Below are 12846 nucleotides of genomic sequence, written 5' to 3'. Positions count from 1 at the left end.
ACCGGGCCAGGGCCAGGGCCAGGGCCAGGGCCAGGGCCGGCAGCCGCAGCTCCCGCCCGCCTTGTGCAGCCTCGCGCCCTCCCCTCAACAGCCACCGCCCGCGCGCCAGCGAGAGAGGGGCGGGAAGGGGAAAGCTAGGCGCGCGCGGCCCGCGCCAGCCGCTCCCTCGCGAGAGGCGCAACCGGCCGCCGCCCCGCCCCGCCCCGCCCGGGCGCCCCGCCCCGCCCCCGCGCGCTGCAGCCCCGCCTCGCCGCCGGGCTCCGAGCGGGCTGGCGGGGGGAGGGCTGGCGGGCGCGGAGCGCTGCGAGCAGCCATGATGGTGGGTCTCGGGGCGGCCGCGGTGCCGGGGCGGGGCGGGTGTGTGCGGCCGGGTCGCTAACCTGTGCGCTTTGTTTCTCCCCCACCCTCCCTGCTGCCGGCCGTGCCCCTCCGCGTCCCCCCGGCCCGCTCCGCCTCCTCCTCTTCGCCCCCAGCAGGAAGGCTCGGACGACGGCCCAGATTTCCTCTCGGAGGAGGACCGAGGTGTAAGTGCCGCGGGGAGGCGTTAGGGACCCCGGCGTCTGGAAGGGGGGGGTGGGGGGCAGGGAGGGCAGGGTTGGCCCCCTCCCCCGGGGGCCCTCCAGCTGCTGCTGGCCCCTGCCCGCTGCGTGGGTACCAGGAGGGACGCGGGATGCCGGGGGGCGGCAGGCAATTAGGGTCCGGGGTGCTTGTCTGCGGGGATCTGCTAATGTGGAAATAGCACAGCCTCCCTCTGCAATCAGCCTCTGTGTGCGTGTGTTTTGCCTTCAATTTTTCATTGTTCCATCACCCAAGTTTTGGAAGGGCAGTTCTTTTGTGCTTTTGTTGGAATAGCTTGAGAAGGGGTTGTGTGTGTTGCTAGGGATTCATATTCTGCCTCTGTGTCCTTCCCTGCTGTGGTACGTGCCCCCCTCCCCCTGCACACACCCGGATTGTGCTGTGGTCCTGTCCAGGTTGACCAGCCCTGTGGAGAGCACCGGGTTCCATCTTTAATCGTGAGCCGGGGCCTAGGTGCAAGAGTCTTTCTTTAACTTGCCTGCCTCGCTTAAGCAACAAATCGGCTAATCTAGTATAACTTAGTCAGACTGATTACCCCTATCGGTTGCTATCTTGAGAAAGGCTGACTCTGAGCAAGGTAGGAGAGCAGCTTCAGGGCTGCTTAGGTTGCCTGGGCTATTTCAGGTTATTAGAATGGCTACATGCAGTATATTACTAAAAATACAAAATCTGAAAAACACTGTGTTGGTATACCCTTTTATTGTGCATGCCATGCTCAAGTGTCAAATATAACGTTAAGTACTAAGCGATTTTTGGCTGTAGGCACGTGGTAGGAATTCAGTGCATTTTATGTTCCAATTTATGACCAGAAATTAAAAATCTAGTATTTTATTAGGCCAATTCTGGCCACTGTAGAGCTTTTGCCTTTAATTGTACAGCTAATTTAGTAAGAATACCAGATTTTAAAAAAAGAGAGAGCGTGGATAAAAAAAAAAAGAGAGAAGGTAGAAATTGTTGTCTTTTGAGAGTCTTCAGAACAAGGACCAAATAACTTGTTAATTATGGAGTTGTATTTTACATAGGTTGTCCCTGGTATTTAGGAACAGACATTGAAGAGCACAGTTAAGGTGCCTTTATCTGAAGGTCCAGGTAGAACATAACAATGCAGATCTGATCCCGTGTGAAACTTTGTTTGGTTATTAGTTTCACCTCTAAGGCTACAGGTAGTCAGAGTTCACAAGATAATTTGAAAGCCTTAAGAGATCTCCTAGCAGGCTTGTTTGTGCTGTTGGACAACTTACATCATCTCAGTTGGCCAAGTGTAATCCTTCTTTCTTTTTTTTTTTCCTCCCCTCCCCCATCTTCATCCAGCACTAAGGAATTAAATCAGAACAGTATCCTTCTCCTTTCCCTAATTTTTTTAGGTTTCCTATTTTCAATCACTCTGGGCTTTTTATTTTTTCTCTGCTGTATAAATCCTTGGGGTTAAAACACAGGTTGTTATCGACATGATTTTGTTTGTGATACAGAAAAGCTAATAAAAAACAATACTGGCAGTCTGTTTGTGAATGGATTTGCTGTGCTTTAATCTTCAAAACCACGACTTTTTTTTTCCTTCTTAGTAGCAGTAGTAAAAATAAATAGTTTTTCATAAAGTGTTTCCTGGTTCTGATTTGTTGCCTTCCTCTGTGAATAAAAACTGAGTAGGTCAAGCCTTTATTTGGAAGCATGGATGGCAACTTCTGGTTAAAGTAATTGAGCTTTTAGTTTTGAAAATCAGTACTCTTTCCTCTCTAGAATTCAGATATTGCTATGGCAACTGTATTTTAACTCTTCACAATCATGTTGGTCAACTACAGTTGTCTTAAGTTTAACGTGGGGGTGATAGGATGAAAAGAGGGCTGGAAATTATGCTGATGCCACATAAAACAGTAATTTTCAAACAATTGTGTTATACCATATGGAGCCTTTTCCAAAAAATTGTAAAACAGAGCACTGAGAGTCATCTTTGAGGAAGTACCAGTGGGTGGTCTGTAGAAGGAACTTATAAATGGTGTGCATAAAATGAACTTGCAGGAATTTCTTTTCTAAATCTCACTTAGGAAGATACTATTGAGTTTCGCTTAGAGTAACTCAGTTCCTGGTGGGGTTTTTTGTGGTCCCTCTAACATAAACAATACATGCTTTGAAAGGTGGTGTAGTATTGCTCTGTTCATACTGTCTTGTGTGTTTTGTATCTATACAAACTCCAGCCGACTTGGCTAATGCTGTTGTCTACTCATTTAGGGGAAACAAGCTACCCACTTTGAACAGGTCTGCTAGAAACTTAATGCTGTGATGACACTTTGTCATCTTTTGTTGTAAATGTATTGTTTGTTTCCCTTGCTCTATGTATTTATCTGCCTGTAAAGAGCCTGCTGAAAAAAGGGTCCTTTTTCTCTAATTTTTTTGAAAGACCATAGAGTATAGCAGTTACTGCTGTTAAAGGATGTTCCCTAGGAATGTTTGGTTGTTTCCCTTGTCTCTACCAGCTTCTTTCCATTATCATTTGAAGTATAATTGATCCTTGAGCAGGAGCTTAGGTGCTAAATCCTCTCCTTGCATTGTGTTCTCTTCTAGTACTGTAACATCGCTTTAGCCCTGGTTTTGGCTTTGGGTATTTTCTAGACCCTTTGAATAAACCAGGGACTTTCTTGGTATAGCATAGGAAACTGTGAAGCAGCTAAATTAAGTTCGCTTTTGTTTTGCAAGTTGTTCAGCATGGGTGTAGAGCATGTATCTAAGTGTAAAATTATCATGCTATGTATTGGACTGGGGGAAAGGGGGCAAGATACAAAGGGACTGTATCCCACCTCCATTTTTTCCAGAATTTTTGGTACTTACGTTTCAGTTTTCATCCAAATCAGGTTTCGTAGCTTTTTTTTGTTTTTCATTTTCTACTACCTTCATGACTAGAAAACCATCCATTAGTGGCAGTTTTCTTTTGGAAGTAGCGATGAAGAGATTGCTTAAGTTTGTTGCGTGATGATGTTGTTTGTGAATTTAATTCCCAGTAATGCAACGTGAACTATTGTGTCACATGAATACATTTAAAGTCCTTCAGCTTTCTGATTGTCTTTGACACCTTTCATAAATGCTTCATTACCATTGCAGATGAAAATGTTCCCTGTTGGCAGTCAGGCTACGCAGCATAATTTAACATATGATTAAACTCCTCAAAACTGTTACAAACTTAACTCAGTATAAATCAAACAAGTAGTCCTTTACAGTTGTATGTCATGAGTGAAGTTGTCATGTTTAGGTAGTTCTTAATTTTCTCAGCACAAATAATCATTTTGTTTCTACAGTTGTGAATATGTGCATATGGCCAGGGTGCGCTGCCCTAGAGACTGCATATGTGCTAGTGACAAACTGGAGCAGCTGTTATACTGAGACTTAGACTTTTGTATTGTACCGCTTTTTTAAAAAAAGAGAGGGGAAAAAGCATTTTAGTAGAAATTCTTGTGACCTGTGAAAGACTACAAAAGTACCATTTGGATAATCCAGATTATTTGCTGAGATTACTCTGTTAATGTATTCTGGGGGACCGGAGAAAAACAAACAGTACCCCAGACAGCGTAACCACTAAAAACTTTTTTACAAGCTAAAAAATGTGGTGTCATGACATAAGGCAGACATTGGTATGTCAGATTATATTTTTCTTTCCTAAATTAGATGTTAAGCACGTTGGAAGCTCCGTAGGAGCTAGGAGATTCTGCCTCTGAGAAGTGATCTGCAATGGATTGTTGCATGATAATATGCCTTTGTGTGAGGCAGTGACCCCCCTAAACCTTGGGAAAACAAAAGAAAAAGCGATGCCTGAATCACATGTTGCTGTGCCGTGGTTTTAATGACTTCCAACTTTGCTATAAGGAAAAGCTATTACTATTTGTGTAATAGCTATTGAAGTGTTGTATTTTGCTAGCCTAGCAGAATATGGTAGACTGTATGATTTTGGTTTACTTTAATACACTAATTCTAAGATATATTAGTCTGGTTGCTGCTACATAAGCAGCAGAGTTGTCTATGCATTGAGGTTAGCAAGAAAACTAGAGTGGGTGCTGACCACCATGATTTAAGATAAGGATTAAGATAACTGATGGAAAAACAAGATGTGGCAGTTGATGCTTCTCTCCTAATGCTGTTCCAGTGCTTTGCAGCGTTACCTTTAAAATCTGCCCATGCGTAACCTTTGTACTGTGTGTTGCTGATACTTAAAGAATTTTTGTACTTGAGTATGGACTTTAAAATGCAGTCCTGAAAAATATTGTGGGAAAAGGTCTGTATCTTTGTATGGCAAAGCATTTTTGTACTGTAGAATGTGATATTTCTAGGAGAAAAGCAGCATCAAGGAAAACACAGTGTCTCAGTAAAAAGTAAGCCTCATGAGCATGACATTGAAATATTTTTTGACAATGTGATTGGAGAAGATTTCAGAGCTAGACTTAGTACTTGTAAAAATATTCTGAATGTCTGCTGATCATGATGATTAAATCATTATAGGACAAATTGCTGTAGAATGACAAGGGTGAGGGGACTCGAATTTTCAGTTGGGGTCTAGATGAGGTTATAGTTTCACCGAGTACTGTTGAAGCCTTTGGTCCAGTTACTGCCAGACATTGAGGTGCTCAGACAATCTTCCAATTTTTCTGTATTTGATCATTGTCTCATTTTCTTCTTGATGTGACTTTGGAATTATTTTGTGAGAGAGCTCAGGTTTCATGTCTTGTGGAAAAAAAAATATGCGTATTCCTTGCACTTTTGCCATTTCCTATGCTGATTTTGAAGAGATTGAAATCTTGGGTTTGGGGTTTTGGGTTGGTTTGTTGTTGGTTTTTTTCAGAAAAATATTTCCAAGGAGACTTAACTCCGTGAAGTTCAGGATATTGTTGGGTTTTTTTAAAGCTTTTTCAGTATATTATAGGAAATATTAAAAAAAAGAATAGTGTAAGACAACGTGAATAAACCAGGTCTTTAATAGCTCTTGCTTCTTTGAAATATAGGACCACTTTTCTCCTTAAAAGTACCATTCCAACTGTTAGTACCTTTATAATTACCTTTACAAGTACATTTACTTACAGCAGGCTGTTGATATGGGGGAGCAGGGGGAATGAGGAGAAAAACTTCCCAAACTTGCAGCTGTCTCTAAATGTACTTTGTTTTGACCATCTCAATTACTAGCAAAATACATAGAAATTACAATAGTGCACTAACAAGGAGTACAGTAATTATTTGTATGATCATGTGTGCCATAAGGAGTACTACTGGAATTTCTTTTTCTGCTGGAAATAGTCTTTTAATGTTGTTTTTTTTATTGTAATCTATCTTCAGTCTTTTAAGGACGTACAGCATTGCAGGATCAGGGTTGTTAAGGGAAATAGAATTAACTGTGGTTTGTTGGTTTTTTTTGGTTGGTTTTTCTTTTAATTGAAGCTAAATAGATTTTTCTTTGTTTAGCTTAGAGCAATAAATGTAGATCTCCAGACTGATGCTGCTCTGCAAGTGGATATCTCAGATGCACTCAGTGAGAGGGACAAAGTGAAATTCACTGTCCATACAAAGGTAAAAGCCTGGGTTTGTACACTGAATGCTTTCTTAATTATACAGAAAAGAAAGTTTGCTTAAACTGTTTATTGAAACAAGTGTAACACTATCCAAAGGAAATGAGAAGGTAGCATTATCTCATGTTTAAGAGACTGTGTATCTGCAGTGCGAAAGGAAAAAAAACAGCTAAAAAGTTAAGGAGTGAAAAATCTGTTTAGATGAAAGGTAATGTTCATTGGTTTTGTACTGATGTGTTGTCATGCATTCCCATGCTTATTAGTTGGCCTATTTGGAGGTAGAATCAATACACCTCAATATTCTTCAGTATAGTTTTTTTATTAGATTAGCTGTGGTTTCACATTCTAAAAATATATTTCATAACAAAATTACATTCAAGAATCATTTTTAGTTACTGCTTGTTTATGGTCTCTCTCTTTCTCTCTCTCTCTCTTTCTCTCTCTCTCTCTTTCTCTCTCTCTCTCTCTTTCTCTCTCTCTCTCTCTCTTTCTCTCTCTCTCTCTCTCTTTCTCTCTCTCTCTCTCTCTTTCTCTCTCTCTCTCTCTCTTTCTCTCTCTCTCTCTCTCTTTCTCTCTCTCTCTCTCTCTTTCTCTCTCTCTCTCTCTCTTTCTCTCTCTCTCTCTCTCTTTCTCTCTCTCTCTCTCTCTTTCTCTCTCTCTCTCTCTCTTTCTCTCTCTCTCTCTCTCTTTCTCTCTCTCTCTCTCTCTTTCTCTCTCTCTTTTTCTCTTTTTCTCTCTCTCTTTTTCTCTTTTTCTCTCTCTCTCTCTCTCTCTCTTTTTCTCTCTCTCTCTCTCTCTCTCGATTGCAGAATCACAGAATTGTTGAGGTTAAATAACAATTCTGGAGATCATTTAGTCCCATCTCCTCCCTCACTCCCACCATTAAATCAGGGTGGAGCAGAGCACATTGCTGAGGATTTGTCCATTTGGGTTTTGAACATCTGCAGGGGCAGAGACTCCACAGCCTCTTTGAGCAACCCATTTCAATTGATTGCTGTACTAATTAAGACGGGGTAATTATTGCTGTATGAACTTTTTTTGTCAAATCCTTACTTGGATGATTAGATTAATTTTACAGGGCTATATTAGTTGTTCCTTCAAGGTGTTTTTCATATAGTAATGAAAAACATTTTGGGTTTGGGTTTTTTTTTTTGGGGGGGGGGTGGGGGTTGTTTTGGTGTTTTTTTCGGTTGGGTTGTAAAGGGGTTTTTTTTTTTTTTTTCCCCCTATGATTCTTCCTCCTTTTCCCCTTCTAGAGTTCCTTACCGAATTTCAAACAAAATGAATTTTCTGTTGTCCGGCAACACGAAGAGTTTATTTGGCTTCATGATTCATTTGTTGAGAATGAGGACTATGCTGGCTATATTGTAAGTATTATGGTTCTTTTGGTTTATGTGCGCTGCTTTGGTTCATGTGCGCTGGAGTGTATCAAAACTTTTAAATGCAATGGAAACGGCAGATATTCATTCCTTCTAAAATCAGATCAGATGCTCTAATGGTTCATTTTATGCAATTATACAAAATTAATGGTTGAAGCAAGCTTGGAGGAAAGTTACTGTAGTTGTCATGCTTTCTTGCCTTTCACTCCTGAGGAGTGAGTAGTTTAATCTGTATCCAAGTGTATTTTTAGTCCACCTTGTTAAAAGTGTGGGAGATAGGTGAACTGTATAACTTGGTGGTATTGTTTTTCAAGCTAATGTTTAACGTAGTTACAAGTTTCATGTTGCTTTTGTTTTAGCTGGAATGGCAGAATGCAGTAATCGAGCTCTAGTAATTAGACTTTTCCAGTTTTCATTGTGAAGATCAGAATCATTTTACCGTAAATCAGTTGGAGCGAAAAAACCCAATGCAAATACCATCTCGAACTACAGAGAACCTTAATACACAACTTAACAACTTACGGTTTGAAGTTTATTTCAGGCCTCCGGGGAACAGTCGTCCCAAAATAGTCACCTTACAATAATGCCTATTAAAAATGTGTGCTGCTTTTCATACTTTAATTACAAATAGGAATATTTGTCATCTTGGTGTGAAAGTTAGGTGTTCATTTTGTGTATATGGGGGGGACACATGTCTACTGATTCAGAAGGTAAACATATATTTCTAATTGACTAGTGGGTACATTATGATGAATATAATCTGTGAAGTGTCATACCATTCTTGAGCTAGTCTTTTTTTTTTGTCAGAAAAACTATTTAAAGTGACTAGACTTTCAGTGTGGTAATAACTGGTTTTGCACAGTTGACTGTGTCGATGCTGGATTTTTCTTTTTTGTAATGCATTAATGGGCAAATATCAGTGAACTAAAATTGAAGTATAGTTTAGCTTTGTACTGTGTCCCTTTAGTGATAGCAATTCAGGATTAGTTTGCGATGTTTTCTCTTTCGATGTTAATGTACTTCATTACAAGAATAACCTAGAAACTTGTTTACTGTGTGCTTTGTTATTTCAACAGATGTATCTTTAATGTCAGCAATGCTGCAAGAAAGAACTAGTGCCTGCAAACAATATGGAATGGGGTTTTTTTTTAATTAAAGTTTTGGGGAACTATAAATGGATGGTGTGAAAACAATTGTGGAATTTTTTTTTCTTTTTTTCTTTAAACAGGAAATAATCCTTACCAAATAAGCTAAAACAAAATTAATTATAAAATAATGGTTTCAAATTTTAATTCATTATGTTGGGAAAGCTATGTATTATTTGGTTTCTGTTGTAATTAAACTACTGAAGCCATTAGTTAATTCTTTAGTAATCTTCAAGGACATTTGGCCAAAATTGGTACAGTAATGTGGCATGTCTAACTCATGAATGAGAGAATTTATCCATAAATGCTGTAATGAATGATGAGAGAGCCATATATTAAAAAGCTGCAGGCAATTTACAGTTCCTGTACTGAATAGATGTTGTTTGACTGAGAAGATGAGCAATTAAAAAAAATTTGATTCAATTCCAGATTCCACCAGCACCACCCAGGCCTGACTTTGATGCCTCAAGGGAAAAATTGCAGAAACTTGGAGAAGGGGAAGGATCAATGACTAAAGAGGAATTCACCAAGATGAAACAAGAACTGGAGGCGTATGTAGACTTGATGACCTTTTTTTTTTTCCCTTTAATCCCTCAACTTTTAATGCTGTTTGCTGTCCCATGTTTCTGATTTCACTGTAGTAGTTCTCTGTGAGATGTAGGCTTAAGAATCCTGTTGATACATAACCAGGGTTATCCTAGTGATCATGATCAGAGCCATTAGGAAAATTGTAGAAATAATTTCATGGAAGACCTTCTGAAACAGGAGAAAAAAAATCAGCCTGTTCTTGGACGTTCTTTTATAAGGAAAAAACTAGTTAGATCCTTTTCTTCACAGAACACCTTCAAAGGGAGGAGGTTAATCTCTATCTTTTCTTTGTTCTGGTGTTCCACATTTTATAAGCATACTGAAACTTTAATGTTTATACATCTAGTGTTTGAACTAGGGATTTTTGTATGTGGTTGGTACTGTAAACATATATGCCAACCTTCTGTTCCCCAAGAAATATGGAGATTATTAGAAAATACCTTTTTGACACTCTTTTTTTTTTTTGCACAAGGAGAATATACTTCCTGAAAATAGTATTTTCCCTTACTTTGAATTTAATGTGTATTGAAATATCTACTCTAAGACTTTTTGTTCCATATTGAGTTACACGGTGAAGTTTCTCCTTGCTTCATCCGCTTTCCTTATCATGCATTCACTTCTTTGATCTTTTTCCTGTCATTGGTTTCAGTTTTCAAGTGTATATTTACGCTGCTTCTAGACTGCTTCTATCAAGAGCTCTGAATTGGCAAGAAAAGTACATAGAACTCTTAGAACTGCTGCTTTCTCTCCGAACTCCAGCTGCTGTGAGCAAATGTCTTAAAAAGCTCTGTATTAGTCTTATGTACAGCCTGATTTATAGCAGAGTAGATATACACTTCATATGCAGAAAACTGGAAATTAGCAAAACACTATAGATTTTAAAGAATCTGTGGTTTTCCAGCGGCCCTGATCATGATTCTCTTGTGGTCTGGTTAGGGGTTGGATAACACAGAACACTTTGGGTTTCTTCTACTGCCACCTCCATCCTCTGCATCCTCCTTTTTTGTCTTCACTGAATGACTACTACTGTCACTGAGATCAAACATCTCCCAACACTGGCCCTGCTGGTTTGCTGGTATGTAAATCTTAACCTCCTTGCACATAGTGGAAGCAAAAGTGTTGATTATTATTTCACCGTTTGACCTCAGAATGGGGAAAAGAGCCCCTTCCTCATTTCTAGACAAGTTACATCTTGTTCATTGAATTTGTGAAGCAAAATGGATTCTAGCAAACTTGTATTGATAAGAATGCCTTCCTCTTAATTAAATCACAAATGAGTAATTACTTTAAAGTTGAGTTGGCTGAACTGGGCAACTATGTGATTGTCATGGTTAAATGTGATATTTTTTTTTCGGTTCTACGTACCAAATGCAGCACTTAATTTCACTTTTAGAACCACTATGACGCAAGACATCCACATAAGCTTCAGCCCAAAAAGGCTAGGTGCTTTAACATGGAATAAAAGACTGCTATCTAAAGAGCTAACAAAACTACATAAACACTTGAATGAGTAAGGAGGGTGCAAATAGGCAAGGGGATGGAGATGGGGAGGAAGGAATTTGCACATCCTCTACGTAGTGCCTAATAACTGTAGTCTGTATCTCTATTTCTTGATTTTTGGGGAGTTGGGGAAAGGACAATTGAATGAGGTTACACTTTCAGCAAACCTGTCTGTGTTAATTAGCCTTAAAAATGAGAGTGTATTTGTTGAGTCTTCATTAAAGGTCTCTCCATAATATGTTAGGTCTTCAAATTTCCCCCTAGTATTAACATTGTACTATTTATTTATGTATGTCAAATATTGCAGTGAAAATCTCTACTAGGGCAGCTATAATTTTGTATCCTTACTGAGGATCTCTTAAAGCTGCTCAATAGGCTTATCTCAAACTTAATTGCTCTTAATTGCTTCATGTCAAATTCTTATGTCTGTCTCGTTTCTTGTTTTCAGTGAATATTTGGCAATATTCAAGAAGACAGTTGCAATGCATGAAGTGTTTTTGTGTCGCGTGGCAGCACATCCTATTTTGAGAAAGGATTTAAATTTCCATGTATTCTTGGAATATAATCAGGATGTGAGTATTGAAAACTGAATTGCTGGCAAGAGAAATCAAGATGTACTTTTATGGTAGGATGGAAATTTGATTAAGAGGGCTTTACCTCCTGGAGCAGATTGGATCAATTCCTTCATACCAGACATATTTGTATTGTAAAAGTTAGAAATTCATTTAGTCTGTAGGAGTTCATTTTGCTGCCACCTGGGGAACCAAATGCACGATGTGCTTTAACCTCAGCATCAAAAATATTAATGGGAATCCAATATGTTTTGCATTAAAAGATTAGCTTTTGGTGGTGATTTCACATGACGTTATACTTGTCCACTCTTTGATTGAATTTTTTTTTTGTGGGGAAGGATGATGCAACAAAGACAGAGCACTAATTCTTAGGATTTGGAACTGTGGTTTAAATTCTGTTGCTAACAAAACTAGAGAGGATTTCTAATGACATGTTCTAAGTAAAGCCTTTTTGCTAATAATGTAGGTGAAAATTTGCTTAATATTTTTCTAGATACTAGTCTAATGTGGCTATCCACATGTTACATACTGAGTTGCTATCCAATTTTGAGTTAATGGAGAGAACTTTCTGGATTCGTAATAACTCTTTGGTGTTGGAGTTAGTAATGCAAGTTCATATGATGCAAACAGTTTTCACTTGCTTTTTAAAATTGCAGAAGTCAGCATTGAATGTTGAAGAAATCATTCCAAAGATTGGTTCAACTGAGTACATGCTTAACTTCAAAATATGTTACAGACGTTCCTCTTGTTGCTTGATGTAGAAATGCTTACTGGTTCAGGATCTCAGTTTACCTAAATTGGGCAAATATAGATGGACAGGAAGAGTGTAAGGAGGCTGAAACCAACATTATCCTCAGTGCAGTGAGGGGTAAATGCTTCTGTTTTCTGAAAGTCAAATATCTGCCATTCTACACTTAAAAGAGCAAAACTTGGTTATATTAGGTTAAGTCAACAGCTATACTGTGCGTGATAAATACTGTATTATTGATAACTGAAATGTACGCTTTGTATATTTGGTATTATCTATAGGTGCTAGAATATTGCTGATTTTTTTTTTTCCTGGAATAGTATTTTAGGTGATAAAGAACAGCCTAGTAAATGAGGTAGTGTGTCATTCTGGGTGCATGGTGCCCTGTCCCCATTAATGCAGGGTATAAGACTAAGCAGAGAGCAGGAAAACTGGTTAAGGAGTAGCAAGTTGTGGTATCTAGTTCATTGTTCTTTTTTGGGTGGGTTTTTTTGTTGTTTTGGTTTGTTGGATTGTTTTGGGGTTTTTTTTTTTTAGCTTTTATTGCCTCCAGAATATGAACTGACTTGATAAATGAACTTGTTTTTCAGTTGAGTGTTCGTGGGAAAAATAAGAAAGAGAAACTTGAAGACTTCTTTAAAAATATGGTTAAATCAGCAGATGGTGTCATTGTTTCAGGAGTAAAGGTGATTACTGCTTAACATACCAAGCTTTAAAATGTATGTTGCCCCCTCTTTTTAGTAAAGCAGAATTTTACATAGCTACAAAAAATGGATTTTTATAGCGGTGTCTAACTTA

General features: G+C 39.0%; 1 protein-coding gene across 2 annotated transcripts in view; it reads left to right on the top strand.

Annotated features, from left to right (window-relative positions):
- The first annotated feature begins 213 nt into the window (after positions 1-213).
- The window catches only part of SNX6 (sorting nexin 6), a 29922-nt gene continuing 17289 nt past the window's right edge, over positions 214-12846 (top strand). Inside the window, exons 1-7 of one of the 2 annotated variants that reach the window (XM_054826627.1) lie at positions 214-319; positions 477-524; positions 6013-6117; positions 7373-7483; positions 9070-9191; positions 11177-11300; positions 12639-12734. In XM_054826627.1, the coding sequence (XP_054682602.1) occupies positions 314-319; positions 477-524; positions 6013-6117; positions 7373-7483; positions 9070-9191; positions 11177-11300; positions 12639-12734 (612 nt within the window). In that variant the 5' untranslated portion in view covers positions 214-313. Of the gene's footprint in view, positions 320-473; positions 525-6012; positions 6118-7372; positions 7484-9069; positions 9192-11176; positions 11301-12638; positions 12735-12846 lie in introns of both variants that reach the window. The other variant, XM_054826626.1, reaches the window with a different exon arrangement.

The sequence above is a fragment of the Grus americana genome, chromosome 5 (genome assembly GCF_028858705.1).
Source record: "Grus americana isolate bGruAme1 chromosome 5, bGruAme1.mat, whole genome shotgun sequence".
Classification (NCBI taxonomy): domain Eukaryota; kingdom Metazoa; phylum Chordata; class Aves; order Gruiformes; family Gruidae; genus Grus; species Grus americana.
The sequence above is the reverse complement of the archived record's forward strand: the minus strand, read 5'-3'. Positions and strand labels throughout refer to the sequence as shown.